Raw genomic sequence first — 18,628 nt, forward strand, 5'->3', positions numbered from 1 at the left:
TACTGCACATTTTATCTGTGCTCAAGTCCATTTAAAGATCTAGTGCATGCATTCAAGCAGCGAGTGTCAGACCAAAGTGAGCTGTTAGAAAGATTTCAATTAATGCAAAAAGACATTACACATTTTTTGATATGCAATACATTTATTTAATTTTTCCTTACTAAAATAGTTTATGTTTAAGTTACGCTCCAGGATAATTAGGGGAAACAAAGATGGCGTTTTTGAGATTGCTTCAAATAAACAACCAAAAGATCTTAAAGTCCTTTACGTCAACTTCCATTTGTGGCATGTACTGAATGTCTGCTGAGGAATGGGAGCTTCCAAACCCGAGCGAACATGCAGGGCAGCTCAGACGATGTATTTGAAGCTGTAGGTGGCGTCGCAGGATAACCTCGAGCCCTTGCAGCGACAACACAGGTCCTGGCGGTGAGGCCTCTTCATGTTAATGTGCCGCTGCTTCTTCTCACAGTTGCAGGTAGTCTGAGAGCAGTCCTAAAACAGAGATGAGGAGACGGTTAAAGTGAATTCTAACAGTCAGCAATCAATAGAAGGTTTTTGACCCATGTTCAAGGATGCTTCGGTTTTAAAACCTAGAGCAAGAGAAGTAAATGCACCTTGCAGAGGATGGGCTCCACCCTGTAGGGGTTAAACCCAACCTGACACTTCCGGCAGAGCTGCTTGTAGTACACCTGAGAAGAGCAAACGTGCAATAAATAAATAAAATATAAACTACACATTATGAAAAGCCCAACATATTTTTAAACCATGGATTACAGTTAAAAAAAAACACTCACTTTACTGGTTCCAGAGATGCACCAAACATACGCACTCTCCCACCGGATGTTGCATTTTTTGCAGTGGAAAAAGCCATACCTCTGCTCCAGGAACTTGAATAAAAACAGATTCAGAGATCAGTTATGCAGAGGCCCTTCACACAATGATGTTATGATGAAGGCAGGTCTATCTAAATGGCAAACTAAATGAAATACCTAAACAGATACAAGGCTCCAAAATATAATTAACACTGCCTGTGCCTTTTAATTAAATATATCCATGAATTTCTTAATATGATAAGGACCCAAGTCATAACCTGCTTAAAATGTATCTAAATGAATGTAGGCCAATTAAAACAAATAAAATACATATCATTTATGCATTAGTGTGGAATAAGGCCTACACATAGGAAAAGAGCACGAATCCAGAGAGAGAGAGTCGGTCTCTTCCGTGTTTCCTCAGACAGAAACAACTCACCTGAAAGCTGGACCCCTTTGTAGACTTGTGGAAAGTTGTCTTGAAGTCCTTCCCGGTGTCCTCTTTGCCACTGTCGCCCTTCTCACATTCATGCCCTGACTCAACGTGATCCACGGATTCTTCGGCTTCTCCTTCACTTTCATCCGCATAGCTGAGTTTCTTCCTGGAGATCCTGCGGTCAAACACGGGGGAGTAGATGGACACAGGCCGCAGGAAGCGCATGTGGCTCACCGGTGTAGTGCAGTACGGGGCATTCCCCTCTGCTTTAACCAGCCCCGGGCTCTTGGGGGACTTTGAGGACAGGGGGACTCCCTCTGAGCAGAACAGCGTTTTAGGACCCAGCGAGCACTGCACGGTTTTATCCACTTTGGCATTCACCTGCACGCCGCACTCTTTGGTGATGGCTTTCCTCAGTGGGAATGGTAAACTGGGGTGAACCTGGGCCAGGATGGCTTTGCACAGCTCAAGGTAATTGAGGCCCTGAGGGACCATGAAGCGGCCATCTCTCTTCCCCCAGCCGATGTCCGGAGCCGGGGCAGCGCACACAGAGTACGGGTGAAACGCAGGTAGGAACCCCTCCATCCTGGAGCCTTGAAACCTAACGCTCTCTGCTGGGATTTAAGCAGTTGCCAATTTGCAGCACTAATTGGTTGATTGAGAGCAGGTCTGTGTGTCCTCTAATTGAGCTGCTATTCAGACATAGCATTCTATAGCTGGTTTAAAACTGTTATGTGATAACTGACAATCACAAAGACAACATATCTTAAATAATTAATAAATGCAATATGTTGTTGTTAAAATTCAATAAGATTGGTATCAATAAGATTGATATCATATCAATTACAACTGCATATCAATGATAAATATGCAGTTGTAATTTCACGTAATCGGATTTAATTCAGATTATTTTAATCACATGATCATTGTGTTTTCAATCCAATTAATCTTGGTTCATACTGAAATTAAATTAAATCCATTGTTATTGAGTTAAAACCTCATTCAGAAAACGTTGTGCGTAATCTGTAGGCTTTACCTTAAACTAATGTAACAATTATTATTTTTAAAGAATAGTGCTTCAGGTTTTAAAGGTGGAAATCTAAAACATAATATTAGAGCTCCCCCTATAGGTCATGTTGGGAGAGATCCAACATAAAAATAAAAAGCAGGCGCTGATCTTTGAGATATGTTATCTTTTAGTATGATATTCAGTTAATCAGTATAACAAGATATTTTAGGCTCAGTGGCTTAAAATCATGTGGATTTGTATAAGAACTTGGAAAATAAAGTGACAATTGTAAACACAGTTAATGTACCTTCAGGAAGAACAGATGTTGTTGCATAAATGAGTAGGTTGGTAGGGCAAGGAATAGGAAAAAGTAAAGGCTACAGCAGCAACTGAAAAAAGCCTGCAATGAAAATTGAACTATTGGACTCACTCTTTTGGTAACAAAATGTCAAATTATTTACATATTTAAATAATAAGCTGAACTTTATTTGTCTACAAAGTCAATTCACTTGATGAAACAATATAGGATACCTTACAAATTAAATATAATGACATAGCCTACTCACATAATGGCAATTTTTCTGCACAATGATTACTTGTACTTTTTAACCTATCAATTTGGCTGATCATACTTTTGTACATTTACTTCAGTAAGATTTTGAATGCAGAACTTTAACTTGTAATGAAGTATTTTGACAATAATGTACTAGTTATTTTACTCAAGAAAAAGCATCTGAATACGTCTTCCACCAATGATGAAAAGTGAATAATCGTTAAAATGAATAATTCAGTGAAAAGATACTATAGACTCGACCTATAGGTGGCGCTACACACTCACTGATGGTTTGCACCCATGGGCACTGAATCTACACTTATTGGCGCCATTTTGGAGCTAGGAGGGGGAAGAGAGCTGCATAGGAGGACACGATTGATCACAATTCAGCGTAACCGGTAAGAAAATGCACAAACGAGCGAATATTTTTGATTTAAACTGAGGAATATTTCCTGTGCTGCTGCAAACAACGAGGTATAACCGATAATGTGTCCGCGGAGTAGCCTGGTTTCTAGCGCTAAGAGGCGGATCGCAGCCCGCCTTGCTCGCCTGTGTTCTCGGCAGCCGTGTCGGATACTCAGCGCTGGTTGACATGATCCTGCGGCGCTAAATGGTTAGCTCGTCGAAAACTAGCCCCTTTGCTAGGTTCAGTGCCCCAGCAGCATTAACACACTATTATTCGGCGTGGTTGTTCTAATGAAGTTTGGATATTTATAGCGATATAACGAGAGTTAGCCGGGATGTTTTGTTCGGCGCAACGGTACTATCTGTCCGCCCTCTGTCACTGAGATTGCGGCTGCTAACGTTAGCTCGCTAATGCTAGCCAGTGTTGTTGCTAGCAAGCTAACAGCAGCTAACTAGATTAGCTTCGGTCAACATTACTGCAACAAGGCAGGCTGGCCACACCATAGTAGAACCATAACAATAAGCATATCTAATCATAACATATGTGTCGTCTGTATTGACTATAACTAACGTAACTCGTAATCCTGTAGCTGTTGCAGTGTTTAATTATTTTACGCTGTGCCACTTGTAAAAGGCGCAGTGTTTTTTATTGCAGTGTTTATTTTGTGGTAAATCGGCTCATATTTAAAACTGAACCCCCTATCTTTACATATGGATAACACTTACTTATATGCAAACTTAATGTTTTTAATCTTATCGAACAAGAACATGTTTTGCTTAGCGGCTGCTGGAAAGATAAGACAAGAATAGTTATTTATGAAATTGGACTCTGCATGGTGCTCTTATAAACTGAGAAAGTCACGTCCAGGCTGCTGCAGTGCTTTTTGTTTTGACAGCTATCAGCCTGTGATTGTTGAATCAGTGTTGTCATCACCAACACCGCAGATTGGTAAACGGTTCACTGGTGTAAGAAGAATCTGAAATACCTGTTTGTGTGGCCTTGGTTTCATTCAGTTTTGTTACCAAAAACACTTTAAAAGTGCTGTTCAAGACACCTTTCCCATTAGGACAATTTCTAATGTAATGTTTTGATTTACACTAGTGTATATTATATTATATTATATTGTTGCTTATTATCTTTTAAATAGCTATGCATTCAAACACATTGACCAGGAGCCACCGTTTAGTAGTTCTGCTTTGAGTGATTATTTTATTTATTGGCAATAGTTTTCCCCCCATTATAACTCATTCCCAGCTATGAGGAAAACTACCAAATATATGTTGGTCACATGTATTTGTATTATGTAGATTTGCCCTACATTAAGCCACAATGATAGTCTGTAGTTTGTTTATGTGTGCTGTTTGTTTGTGTTGAACAAATACAAAGGAGGGACATGTCTGCAGACTCTGCAGTGGCTAATAAACTGTGCCAAGTGATTCAGCAGGGTGTTTGTAGATGACAGATGTCATATGGCATCTTTGAATGTTTCCACGAACCTCATCTTATCCTCATACCTTTTGGACTTATTTCAAACCCTTCTTCTCTGCTCAGTTGTTGTTTCTGGCCGGCCCTCACTCTTTTAGATTTTGCAGAGAAATGCTCAGTTCAGAAAACGTCTATTTAATTTCATTCGGGGTGAAAACTAAGCTCTTTGACAGTGCATCCCTGTTAAGCCAGTTTCCCTCACTCTGTCGGTTGGAGTGCCCATGTGTGGGTCGTTGAGTTTAGGCTTACAACCAGCTGGTGTCCAGTCCTTTCTCTGTTTGCCGACAGTCACTCTCATTCCTGTGATCATCCACAGGGTTAAAACAAAGAGAGTCTGTGTCAAGGTTCAGATTAGGTTAGGAGCGCTGCTCCGAGTCCTCATATTTCTGCTGGCAGCTGTAATAAAGGGCTGAAGTGGGAAGAGCAGAAGCAGCAGCCGGATAGAAAGCCCTCAATGGGGGGGGGGGGGGGAAATGTGTTTGACTATAATAAACCAGTACTGAGCTGACAGTAAGAGGTTTAGTGTTGCCTGTGATTATTTACTGCTGCTTTTTCTAAGTGAAATATTCCCCTGTGGACGGTACCCAGACAGACCCCCCAGGTCAGGAAATACTTTACCCTGATTGGCTGCCAGCGCTCTGTGTGTGTGTCAGTTAGTGTTAATTTCGTCAGCTATTTTTTAATTTAGTGTTAGTCTTAGTCCTGTGTTAAATTTCCCTTTTTAGTTTTAGTCATATTTAGTCACCTTCATCCTGTTTTTATTTAGTCAAGTTTTAGTCGACTAAAAGTCTGAGCATTTTAGTCTTATTTTAGTCAAAGAAAACTAATTATTTTAGTCTACTTTTTGTCAATGAAAACTGTTGAGTCTTTTTTTAGTCATCAGATTACATAGAACATTTCAGTCAAACTGGTCTAGCCAAAACCAATCATTTGTCATTTTAGTCAAACGTATTTCACAATAAGATTATATCTTGTCCTTATTTGATGAAAAACACAGGTTGAATGATTAAGCAGCTTAGCAGAGAGTATCTGGTCAGGTTTGTGGTGTTTGTACCAGCTGTGTTATGGCCACATTGCTTCCCTTCTGATAAAACAATGCATTTGCTTTTTTTCTCCGCCTCATTGTAGCGAAAATGGGCCCAAATATCACATCGTTTCTTTCTCCCAAGCAGTGGTAGCTTTAGACTTTTTCGTTGTCAGTCATTTTGACGGACAGGATCGTAACATCTCCGTCATAATCCATTATTATCCGTCGAGTGCACAATTTATCAATCACTCGCGCTGACGGGGGGGTATTCGGTTAACGCGAGTGCGACCACTGCTCCCAAGCCCTGTTGCCATTTTATTTTCTGTTAAATAAGGTTAGTTAGACCATGAGTTAGACCCGAGTCTTCCTGACAGTTCACAGTGTGCCGCTGCCCGGTGTAATTCAAATCTACCGCCACGCGCACCACAGACACACAGCTGCTGCCCTGCCGCAGCACCGGAAGTGGAACTGCTGGGAGAAAAACTGACTATCAGAGATGTAACGTTATCTTTGATAATATTTAGTCTCGTCACTTTTCGTCAACGATATTGCATAATGATTTCGTTAGTTATTGTTTACTGCCGTCTCGTTTTCGTCATGGAAAAAAAGGTCGTTGACGAACATATTTCGTCATAGTTTTAGTCAACGAAATTAACACTAGTGTCAGTGTGGTAGACCAAGAGAGATGAACTCAAATTTGGCAGCAGCTGTGGGTGGAAAAGAAGGTCAGAATCAAACAATTTGGCTGCCAGCCAGAGTCCTGCGTGTGTGTCCAGAGTGTGCGTGTGCTTGGCCCTGCTTGCATTTCTGTGTGTGTGTTTATAAAAGCTCAATTACAGCTGCAGAAAATTGTTTGGTTGTTACTCAAAACTCTGCATTGTGGTCTGGTATCTAAATCAAAACCAGCAAGCGTGTTTGTCTGACGGCAGACCTACTGACCCGGACTGTTCCAGAATGATCAATTCCTCTCAGTCACAGACAAGAGGCTAGTTACAGAAGAAAAGTTATCTGTATATTCAATCAATGCTTTTTAGCAACAGTATGTCTGCAGTGATTTTATTGCGGTAAAAGCTTGTTTTCTTAGTCTCCTGGGAGAGGTAGTTGTTGATGATATATTGGAGTACAAAAGAAAACATACTTTCATTTCCAAGAACCACAATTCGGAGAACTCTGGTACTATTTACAAGTGAAAGCAGGTAGTATGGCTATAGTGCTCTCCAGGGCTCTCGACTAACTTTTTTCACCTTCCTCCCGGAAGCGTCCCGAAATACAATCTAAGCCGTTTAAAATGTTAGTTTTTCTACATTATCATTAGTTAAAATCATTCAAAGTGACCTTTAACATAAATAAAACATCATACAAATCATTAGATGATAATTCATCAACCTTTTTATTTGAGTAACTCATTCAATCACATAAACAAAGGCCAGAGTAACCACTAACCAGGATAACAGTCTGTAACACAGTCAGGAGACCTTTACACACCGCCCCCTCGCAGACGGGAGAGAGAGATCTCGTCTGGATTGGAAAGCTCGAAAATACATCATAGACGCATGTTGTATTCTTATTGCGTATTAGAAACGGAGTTGGCGAATCTAAAACTGCGATATAATGTGTATGTAGCAATAATACATATGATCAGTACCGATAAAAAGTCCGATAACGTCGGAGCTTAACGTTACCACTGTCTTTAATAATTCCCATCCCTACATGGGGAGAGGCGCAGCATATTGCTAAGGACTAAATACAACGGAGGGTTCTCGTCTCAGCCTTAGTAGAGTTAGCAGGGTATTTTTATTTTAACTCTCGTCCCAAAATTATTTGTTATCCTCCCCGACACTATTTTTTTCGACGACGGGACGTCCTTAAGCTCGAGCCCTGGCTCTCTTTTCAATTTAGTTCTAAACAACAGACCAAAATCTGTTTTTAATATTTGTCATTTAGTTCATTTGACATTTAGGATATGTCAGACACCATCTCATATATGTCACTACTGATGTTTTATAGTAAATTACACCAATTAGCCCGTTGCAGCCTTACACTTCTCACTCTTCTTTTCTCACAGCCATGGTGACATTTTCAAATATTTTGTTCCGTGAACCCGTACAGTTCAAAACCCAAGGATAAATGCAAACGTCAGCTTTTTTATAAATGCATTTTTCACATATTTCTTTTCAAATTCTTTCCACGTGTTTGCCCCAAAAAGAGTTGAAACCCTAGACTCCAAACAGCCCGTGCTTAAACTGTTTACCTTTATCAACCTCATGAAAACAAGCTAACCATGCACGCTCAGTTTAGGAAAGTTTGATGTTTAACACCTCCTCCTGTGGGAAATACCCGCAGCGTGTCAGAAAACAGTTGCTCATTGTTTGACACTTTTACAATGTGGTTTGGTTTATGTTCATGACTAGCAAGACATTTTTATGTAAAGCGTAGTCATTTCCATTTGCTATGATGCATTGCTAAATCATATATCTGAATTCACCGTCAAAGATGTGAAGTTTGTGGTGGCCTTTCTATCAAATGAAAAGTTATAATTTGTCAAAAGGAAATATATGACACAAAAATGATTCCGTCAACGAAATGTAAAATTGCTCATCAGTTTCCCAGAGACAACTTGCTTGTTTCATCAGACCAACACCCAAATATATCAGGTCTACTGTCGAGAACATTGACATGCATTCAGAAGCAATTTGGATTTAAAGATCTTGCTAAAATATATTAAGACATGTTGACTGCAGAGACTGGGGATCCAACCCCTGACTTCCAATTGTTAAAGCCCATTTATCCCCTGAGACCCATCTTGTTGAAAAAGCAAACTAATTGTCTACCTTTCTTTAAATGTGAAGACTCTCCACCATTTGAAAGTCCACTAACCACAGTGTTGTCAGTGACCCTGGTAGTTCTCTTCCACTGTAAATTGAATAACTTTGTATAAAAGTAGCATACATTTACTCTTTTTCTATTTTTTGACAAACCATGGTGGCCCTGATGGTGTCATTGAATTACAAAAGCACGGATGTCTCTAAGGAGTGTTTCTTTTCACAAATTGATCTTAAACTGTTGCAAATTATATAATGTACCAACATATTTTACTTAATTTCAAGGTTTTGGGTTTGCGCCAGTGTTTCCGCCAGACCAGGGCTGAGATGGCGTCCACCCCGAGAGCAGGAGCGTGGGGGTAGGTGTGGGTGACGTCGGGTCACGTGACTTGAATTTTGAATTTTGAATTGAGCCGTCCCTGAAGTTATAGATACTATCTCTTTACTTATTAGTGATGGGAATTCCGGCTCTTTTTAGTGAGCCGGATCATTTGACTCGGCTCACTAATGGCGCATTTCCACTACAGCGCGGTTTAAGCACGTTTTTGGTTGCGTTTACACTAGGCGTAGTACCGGCTAGCGGGTACTATTTCACAGTTTTTCTGGCCCCATAAAATCGAGGTTCTTAGCGGGCCAACAACCAGGCTGAGTCGGGCTGAGCATGCTAAACTAGAGAGAGAGAATCGCTGGCAAGGGGGCTACAACTACAACAAAATGAACATATTTGACCGTGATTTAATTGTAATACACGTTTCAAAATGATGCCGAAGTAACAACATACTGATACCGGTTAGTAAAAACTATGAATTAATGCTTTGACAAGTCTGCAGACAAGACGGCAGGCGGAAAACCTTTTAAAATGCATGTTTTCTAAATGGAGATCTGCTAAGCTAACGCAGTATATGCTCCGACCGTCCACACTCACAACAACGGCCTATACAGACATAAATAAACCAGCGACTGTATTCGCCATGACACAGACACTCTGTGGTTTGTACTTGTTTAACTTTTGTCTAGTTTCTGAACAGATATGAGGAGCTTTCAGCTTGAGTGCTAACAGCTAACGGCTGATGTTGTTTTTCTGGGGTTCGCATTGAAGATGACGTCACGGCTCCGCCTACACTGCGTTACTATAGTTACTGCCCCAGCTACTAAACTGTAATGGAAATGCAGCATAAAGTGAGCCTGGCCTAACAAGGCCTAACTAATGCCCCTTTCACAAAATAAATTACACTTGTTTGACTTAGATTTGAGGGCATGGCTTGAGCATGATGTAATTATGTTATCTATCACATTCGCTAACCTGTCCGTCTTTAAATTCTTTAAACAGCTATGGTTGCTGGTCGGTGAGGTGCTTAGCCAAGTTTGATGTGTTGGCTCCCTTGGTTTGCAGTAGGGATCGACCGATATGGCTTTTTCAAGACCGATACCGATTATTAGTAATCAAGGAGACCGATAACCGATATTTGGAACCGATATACATTTGCAGTAAAATCTTGGTGTCAAAATGTAGAATAACACAAACTCCAACACAACTCAACACAACTTCTTTGAAATGCATTTAAGCATATATTATGTTTAATTAACTTTTAAACATCTTACAACTGGTTTCCTCTCTGTGCCCTTTTCTTTAGTGCAGTCATCTGCAATGAGTTAGAGAGAGAGACAAGAAGTGGGGCTGCAGGCTGACATGCTTAACTAACAATAATGCTTAATTTATTATATCTGTCTATCTAGCATAAAATCCCAATAAGCTGCTAGCAACTGCAAAACACTAGTGCTAGCTAATGTTTTGAAAACTATTAAAAGTGAGGCTATTACAGTAGACCTAACGTTAGTCTAGTAGCCTCACTTCTAATATTTTGCTAAACATTTGCTAGATACATGTTGGCTAGCTAATGAGCTTCACATATCAACCTGAAAAACTGGGAGGCTCCACTCGCAGCCCCTCCCCCCCTCCGCACCACAGTTACTCCGCTGCGAGACGCTGCACGCACCCCCAACTCTGACTGACTTCCCGCGTCCCTGTGTAACTGGGAAACTGATAGAATTGGATCATAAGATCGTGGTGTTTTTGCAACTTCAGCATAGGGGATAGGGATGTTTATTGAACTTCGGTTTAACACATGTATGGCTCTGCCGCTCAGCGCTGCTGCTTGCTTCAGTCTGTGTCTGCGTTCTTTCGCACCTGCCTGTAATCTGAGAAGGTCCCGCCTCTCTGGCTGGCTCCCGCCCGGAAAATCTTCAGTAATAGCCTATCAGATAGCGCTGTGGGCGGGACATTGCTCGTGTACACAGAGTGGTGACTGCAGCCAGAGAAACGGCCGCATCAGAGCCAAAGTTTTATCGGCAATTTGATAAAAAAAGGCCGATACCGATAATCGGTCAAATGCGGAATATCGGCCCCGATAATCGGCCAAGCACTTATAGCGTGCTTGAGAGGGGCGGGACTGCAGGCACGGCTGCAGTGCAGGGAGTGGAAGCAGAGCGCTGAACACACACGGCTCTTATTAAAACAGCGCTTTCTCACCGGAGTACTTTTCCCCGTCATTCTTAAAGAACCGATACTAACGAAACGGAGGAATCGTAACGTTTTTAACGGCAGGGTATCGCGGTACCTTTCAAGTATCGGTACACCGTGCAACACTAGCAGGGACATCAGTTTTAATGTTATACCATAGTAATTAATGCTGCAAAGCTGGGTATTTTGAGCTTGGCGCATGCAGAGGCTAACAACAACAGCTAGCTCTAACGCCATCGAATGGGACGTATATTTACCTTCTTTCTCCTACAGAATTGTCGTTGAAGTTGATGATGATGATTGTAAAGAACTTTTAAATGTAGCATGTAACAAATGTAAAGTTGGTAGTAAAGTCGTCCCATTTCTTCCATTTCGTTTCGACAGAGCAAAACCAAAACGAGTAGCGCTTCAATACAATCGGCCATTGTTGTTGTTGTCGATGTGAGGGGTTTCTGTGCGGTTTGGCTTTATGAAGCAATGCACGCAAACGGTTAAGTCATGACGCAAACGATGACACAATGACGCAGCACCAGTCGGACTATGATGAGCGGTGGGAACAGAGCGGGAGCTGAACTGAAGAACCGGTTCCGAACCAGAAAAGCTCTAGCACGGGGCTAGAACGGGAAAAGCCTTGGTGTGAAAGCATATACCGTACTAAGCCGAGCGAGGCCCTGCAATGGAAATGCGCCATAAGAAGAGCCGGCTCTTTCGGCTAGTAAACGGCTCTTCATTTTACCACGGAGCCTCAGTTTCTGGCGCTCGCAGTTCACGTGCGTGCTCCACTTGCACCCCCCGTCAAGGCTCGCCAGTTTAGGTACCATGGCTGCGTCTCACTTCGGTTATATTCGGTATCACCGGAAGTTGATTTGTCTGCGCCATCTTTAGTAGCGTCCCAGTGGCCTTATTTGTGCCGGAGGATCGAGGAGCGATAACGGAGGAGCGATAGTCGAGGAACTACCGGACCATCCTCCGGTGAAATCCTCAGACACTCGCCCCGCCCCCTTGCTGTGTATCGCTCACTGATTGGACGATGCAGTGCATGCACTGATCTGATGCTTCTTGACATGAGAGCAGTTTCCCAGCGGAATGAAGAAAACACCTGAAACTCACGAGACTCACTCCTCAGTTTATACTGTGTTTTGTTTCAATTAATGTATCATTTAGTTACAAATATGTGATATATCTGAACAACAGAGTGGTCAAAATCATTTTATTCATTTATTGGAAACATTTGCATGATCGCTTTTTTCGTTTTACATTTTCATTTATTGTCATTTCCATTCAGTCAGTCATTAAGTGCTATTTTTAAAATGTTAATGTACTACATATCCACACAAACAAACAAAGTGTGCAATCCAATGAATGTTAATCTAACTGGGTTTTGATAGATAACATATCTCTTTTTCTTCTCTCAATTATTTTATTTCTATTGTGCACTCTCATCAATATTAATCAAACTATTGTTCATTTATACATTTTAAGAATGGCGTTTATCTTTTTTGAGAATGAGTTCTTATTTTATTTAATATATTTGGGTCTACAACAGATACAAATGTTTATGTCGGTAAATGTGTGGCGGGGTTGTTTGTGAAAATAACAGGGACAGAGCTGCTGTCAGACGATCAGCTGTGCAGCGTCATCACAAACGGACGTCGCTTCACGTGACGCTCCGGAGGAAAGGACGTCCCATTGCTCTTAAAACTCATTTCCCTGCTTCTCGTGGTTTCATTGCGTCTCTCCATGCTTCCCTGGTGGGAGGGACTAGTCACAGGGAAACGACGCAAGTGAGGGACGCAAGGATTTAATTTAACCGAAGTGAGAAGCAGCCTATATGTGCACGGCCTACCAGATCAGCATGGGGTCTGTTACGCTTACTAATGACGTCACGCATTGGCTGCAAGGTTCGAGCTTAAGGACGTCCCGTCGTCCCGGGGACGAAAAAAATAGTGTCGGGGAGGATAACAAATAATTTTGGTACGAATTTGGGACGAGAGTTAAAATAAAAATACCCTGCTAACTCTACTACAAACGGCGATGAAAATGAAACCGACTGCACGTTTTGTGTAGCACACAGTTATTAAACCTCCTTGTCAACATAAACACACATGCACAAAACCGCGAAATACACACACATGTAGCTACAGCTGTGCCACTGGCTGTCAGCCAGCCGCCCAGCTGGCTGTCCCTGCAAATTTGCGGGTCTAGCTATGTAGCCTACTGAGTGTGTGTATATCGCGGGTTGAGTGATGTACAATGGCATCCCGTGGAGGAATTCTGAAATGTTTTACCGTAACATCACAAAAACGCACAGCAGAACCAGACCCTGGAGCGCCGGCCTCTTTATTTACTTACTCCTCTTCATCCCCTATGGGTAATGAGGCTGAGATGAGAACTCTCCATCGTATTTAGTCCTTAGCAATATGCTGCGCCTCTCCCCATGTAGGGATGGGTACCGATCCCCGGTATTAAACGGGCCGGAATTATTAAAGACCGTGGTAACGTTAAGCTCCGACGTTATCAGACTTTTTATCGGTAGGCTACTGGAGACATTTAAAAAATATATGTCATATGTATTATTGCTACATACACATTATATCGCAGTTTTAGTTTCACCAACTCCGTTTCTAATATGCAAAAAGACTACAACATGCGTCTATGATGTATTTTCGAGCCTTCCAATCCAGACGAGATCTCTCTCTCCCGTCTGTGTGCGAGGGGGCGGGGCAGTTTGTAAAGGTCTCCTGACTGTGTTACAGACTGTCATCCTGGTTAGTGGTTACTCTGGGTTCTGTCTTCAGGACAGAGTGTTGGATTTTTTTGTTAATTGGATGGGACTTGATTGGATTCAATATTAGAGTAATTTTCTCGTTTGTTTAAATATATTTGGCCTTTGTTTATGTGATTGAATGATTTACTCAAATAAAAAGGTTGATGAATTATCATCTAATGATTTGTATGATGTTTTATTTATGTTAAAGGTCACTTTGAATGATTTTAACTAATGATAATGTAGAAAAACTAACATTTTAAATTCGGGACGGTCCACATTAATTTCGGGACGGCTTAGATTGTATTTCGGGACGGTTCCGGGAGGATGGGGAAAAAAGTTAGTCGAGAGCCCTGATTGGCTGTACGGCAACCCAAGAGGACATTTTACACGGCCAAATTCCGCAAAGAATATTCAAAAATAACAATCGACATTAATCTGAACGAAGGAGGTGATTTATTATCATTACAACGTGTAAATGAAAATATGAATATGGTGAGATACATTCTTTGAATAAGCGAGAAATGGATTTAACTCCCGTTTGGCAATAACTGTGAATTTATTTCCTTTTAAAAAAATTATAAATCAAATGTGATCATACACCAACGCAGTTTTTAAAGATATACATTTTTCAACACAGAATCATTTACCAAATTACACCATATCCAATCATTTTACGAGTCAGAAAATGCTATCTGTTCATTGCAGTTATTGTTTATTGAATTAGGTTACCATGAGCTCAACATAATTATGTAGAGTACAAGTCCACAGCCAAGAACATTTTATTTGCATGTCATTTTATTTATGAGTATGGAATTATAACACTGGAGTTTGTTATTATTTACTATAACTTGATCATTCTATTTCAGTTTGTGGGCTACAGCCAGTTTATGGTAGCAGCACGTTAACAGCTTCATCCTCTTAACGTGTCTGTTCAAAATAACTGCAGGAACCCAGAACACAGACAAAAAACATAACCCCCTTCACTTCTCAACTATTGTAAATGTTACGGGTCCCCGATTATGACCACAGTAGCAGTGATACCTGCTGTATTAAGCAGGTGAAACAGGAGCATGAGGACACAGTGTTTCCTTGCAGATCGCTTCTCTGTAGGGATGCTCCGATCGCCAATTTCGGGGCCGATCGCCGGAATCAGTATCGGCCGATACCGATCGAGTGGGCGGGGCCTAAATGGAAGATTTAAACATCACTTTAAATCTTTCATTTAAAGTGATGTTTAAACTCAGTTAATGCGGCTCATTCACTGGAGCTTCCACAAACAACAATCAACTTAATTATTACATTCAAATGATGTACATTATTCAAGTTTACATTCGCTTTGGATAATAACACGGGAGAAATGAGCCGAAGCGCTCTCTTTTCCTCTCTCCCTCTCTCTCTCCCCCCTCTCTCCCTCTCCTGACAGCCTGTCAGTATCTCATGATCTCACTGATCCAGTAATGAGTGACCCGACAATGAAGAATACATATATTTATAATAACTAGTTTAGCTTGTTCCAGAGGTAGATAAAATAGCTAAGTGTGTTAGGTCTAACTCTTACGGTACGTCCACACAGCAGCTTTTCGAAAATCTTGGAGCTGGGCGTGTCTGAAAGCTTGGGGATTTTTTGCGAGCAACGTGACCAACAACCAATCACATGAATCTCCCGCCCCCGACATACAAAGCAAAAAAATAACGGGGATTTTATGCGAGCTATATATATATATTAGTGCTGCGTCGACGTTGTCGACATATCGTCGACGACATATTTCCACGTCGACACGTCGCTACACACACGTGGGTCACCCAAAGCAACAAGCACTTCGCAATCGCACTTCTAACACAATGGAGACTGAAACGGCTACCACCTCCTCCTCACAGGATTGCGCACGAAGCCCCCAAACGAAAACATCTCGCCCTAGGTCTTCAAAAGCATGGGAATATTTTAAAGTTAGTCCAAAACGCAAAGATATTTATACATTTATATCTCACTGAGACTGCTGCATAGCCTAGCAGAAGCAGCAGCTAGCTGTGGTGGCTACCATTAGCAGCTAGCATTTGCTCTCCGATTTTTTACATAAAATGGAATTATGGATTATAAATTCAATCATTTTTTTATACATAGACGTTAAAAACCTATGGATTAACCGATTCAGCCGCGTTTTTTCTCATTTTAATGCCATTGAACACGTCTTTTGATCAGATTACGGTGGTGAGACGATCTCCCTAGAAGCTCTGTGAAGGTACGTGTTGTGATGACTGTATTTGCTTCCCCTGTCGCGAGTCCGGATCACTCAGTGATGATACTATATACCTACATAATCTGTGGAGTCTCAGCTTTAATCGGATATATTGTATGTGCAGCTACGATAAGTAATAAGGGTACTTTTATCTTGAGTTCTGTGCCAATGTCCGTTAGCATTTTTCGCTCAGGGGTCATTTAGATGCTTCTTATGAGACTTGTGTTTTGTTTTGGTAAACATGGTTTGTATCGTCAGTTAGCTGAGATTATTTCCGTTAATCTGGTATAACACATTAATAGGTTCTTAAATATTAAGATCCCCTGAGACACAGTATCGTGAACACATTTTTTTTTACATTACGTTTTTTTTACATTACGTTTTTTATGAATTGAACAACAGAAAAATAATCGTTAGATTAGTCGACTAATCGATCAAATAATCGCCCGATTAATCGTTTTCAAAATAATCGTTTCCCCCCAGCACTAATATATATATATATATATATATATATATATATATAAACTCCCCAAACAGGCGAAAACCTACCAGTTTCACCCACTGTCTCTGCCACCTCCCTCCATGCCTGGTTCCTCCGGTTTGTATCCCGTTAATGCTTCACACACGTTGCATACCGCTATTTTACTGTCTTTTTCGGACACCTTAAAATAATGCCAGACCGGTGAAGCCATTTTGGCGAGCTTGTTTTGCCGCACACAGAGAAAAGTGTCATGTATTTTACGTCATGCTATCGGCTCTCGCGATCGGCATGTTTAGAGAGCACCGATCGATCGGTAGAGAGTGAGTCTCGGCCGATCTCGATCGGTGACCGATCGATCGGAGCATCCCTACTTCTCTGGTTGTTTTATTGTACAACAAAATCATGTAAACATATTATGTAAATAACCCAATTTGTGTTCTGTGAAACTGAAAAGGATATTACATTGTTTTTGTTACTTTCGTTGCAGTTGTATATATGTCTTAAATGTAATTTAGGTTAACTTCCTGTTCTATTTAGATGCTTTTATTTTGAAGGCGAATTTACGCTGTTAGGAAGTTGTTGTTGCTATGGAAACAACATGAAGGTATCTGATATCTTCTACATATAAAGACGGAGAAAGTAAAGAATAAAGTTTATGTTTAAATGTTAGCACCCCCCGAAGAGGCACAAGCTCTTATGTTGAGTCTGGAGTTTCAATAAATTCTAAATCATCAGTAAAGTCTACGACCATATTTCGGAAGGATATGCTACATATTAACTTTCAATTTTATGCATTTCAGTTCTTCAGTAACATTACTTAATTAACACTTAACTTTCCTGACACAGTTCCACTAACATACATTCATTGTCGATTGTTATTTTTTAATATTCTTTGCGTATATTTGGCCGTGTAAAATGTCCTCTTGGTTTGCCGTACAGCCAATGAGTGACATCATTAGTAAGCGTAACGGACCCCGTGCTGATCTGGTAGGCCGTGCACATCTGGTACCTACACCGGCAGTATACAGGGTTTGTACGGGTGCTTGAAATCCTTGAAAATGCTTGAAAATTGACGTGGTGTTTTCAAGGTTGGGAAAGTGCTTGCATTTTGGGAATGGTGCTTGAAATTGAGATAAAGTGCTTGAAAATGTAAATGCTTTACTTTTACAATAAATTGCTGTCTGACTGAATAGTTCGCTTTTTAGATTAAAAGAAAATAATTGCTTCGCTTCTAAAACAGCTCCGCTGCGGCCTTCCCGCGCTATGCGCGCGACCTGCAAGTGTTTGTGTTACGTGTGACCTGGGCATTCTGATGAGAGTGATAGATGACTGTGTGCCAGGAGGTTGCAGTTTCAACGAGCGTTGGCTAGCAGAAGACAACTACAAGCCATGGCTAAGACGAGGGTCAAGCCCACGAGTAGCCTCCTGCAAAGTTTGCAAAAATAACGATGCGAGAGTCTGCGCTGACGAGCCACATGAAAGGTACGCCGTAGTAGAGCATTTTAGATTAGGCTAACGTTGCATGTTACGTTTGTTTAAGCTAACGTTAGCGAGCTGAATAGCGAACTCCATGAGGGATAATAATAATTGGAGGGGACAATCATTTCAGAGGAGCGTACCTATGTTATGTGCGTTACAGTCGCCATCGTGTGGTGTTCAGAGGATGAAGCACTCACGGCATTTCGTGTTATAGTCACGAAATATAATCTATTGATTCGACACAGAGCGATTTTGAAAGCAATGTATTTCTACTGGTAGTATGTTTCGTGCCTAAACCAAATGTGACTTGATCCAGCGAAATCAGTCACATTGACCCGAAGACACATTTTCGTTTGTATTACTGGTCTGGGGGAAGCTCGCGAGTGTGTTTGTGTATTTTTGCGTTTGTGTACCGGGGAAACACTCACAAGAAACACCGACTGTTGTTATGCCTGTAGTGACGTTAAGTTACTCAGTTCTCCGCTTGTAATTATGCCGAAGCTTCAAATTTGTATTTATCATCTGAATTTGCTGAAACAAGTTTAATATTCTGAAAGCCAAGACTTTGTTTATTTGAAAACAGATGAAAA

At 41.1% G+C, this 18,628-nt stretch overlaps 2 protein-coding genes across 6 annotated transcripts in view; one reads left to right on the forward strand and one right to left on the reverse strand.

The window, feature by feature from the left end:
• Positions 1 to 128: 128 nt before the first annotated feature.
• zar1l (zygote arrest 1-like) lies at positions 129 to 1,833 on the reverse strand. Its single transcript, XM_034207368.1, has 4 exons — positions 1,252 to 1,833; positions 795 to 887; positions 615 to 689; positions 129 to 492 (listed from the first exon to the last, which is right to left on the reverse strand). The coding sequence occupies exons 1-4, from the start codon at positions 1,831 to 1,833 to the stop codon at positions 349 to 351; spliced, it is 894 nt and encodes a 297-aa protein (XP_034063259.1). The 3' UTR covers positions 129 to 348.
• Positions 1,834 to 3,116: 1,283 nt separating this feature from the next.
• Positions 3,117 to 18,628, forward strand: part of pds5b (PDS5 cohesin associated factor B) — a 59,086-nt gene continuing 43,574 nt past the window's right edge. For 4 of the 5 annotated variants that reach the window (XM_034207277.1, XM_034207292.1, XM_034207295.1 and 1 more), the window contains exon 1: positions 3,117 to 3,208. The gene's annotated coding sequence lies outside the window, so the exon portion shown is untranslated. Of the gene's footprint in view, positions 3,209 to 3,263; positions 3,285 to 18,628 lie in introns of those variants that run through there. The other variant, XM_034207287.1, reaches the window with a different exon arrangement.

This window comes from Gymnodraco acuticeps, unplaced genomic scaffold (genome assembly GCF_902827175.1).
Source record: "Gymnodraco acuticeps unplaced genomic scaffold, fGymAcu1.1, whole genome shotgun sequence".
In the NCBI taxonomy this organism is placed as follows: Eukaryota; Metazoa; Chordata; class Actinopteri; order Perciformes; family Bathydraconidae; genus Gymnodraco; species Gymnodraco acuticeps.

Excerpts from the sequence above, each read along its gene's own strand:
- zar1l (XM_034207368.1), bottom strand. The coding sequence starts at position 1,833 with ATGGAGGGGTTCCTACCTGCGTTTCACCCGTACTCTGTGTGCGCTGCC. Across the intron at positions 888-1,251 it reads CAAAGGGGTCCAGCTTTCAG|TTCCTGGAGCAGAGGTATGG; the intron begins GTGAGTTGTTTC and ends TTTTTATTCAAG. Across the intron at positions 493-614 it reads TGGAGCCCATCCTCTGCAAG|GACTGCTCTCAGACTACCTG; the intron begins GTGCATTTACTT and ends TCTCTGTTTTAG.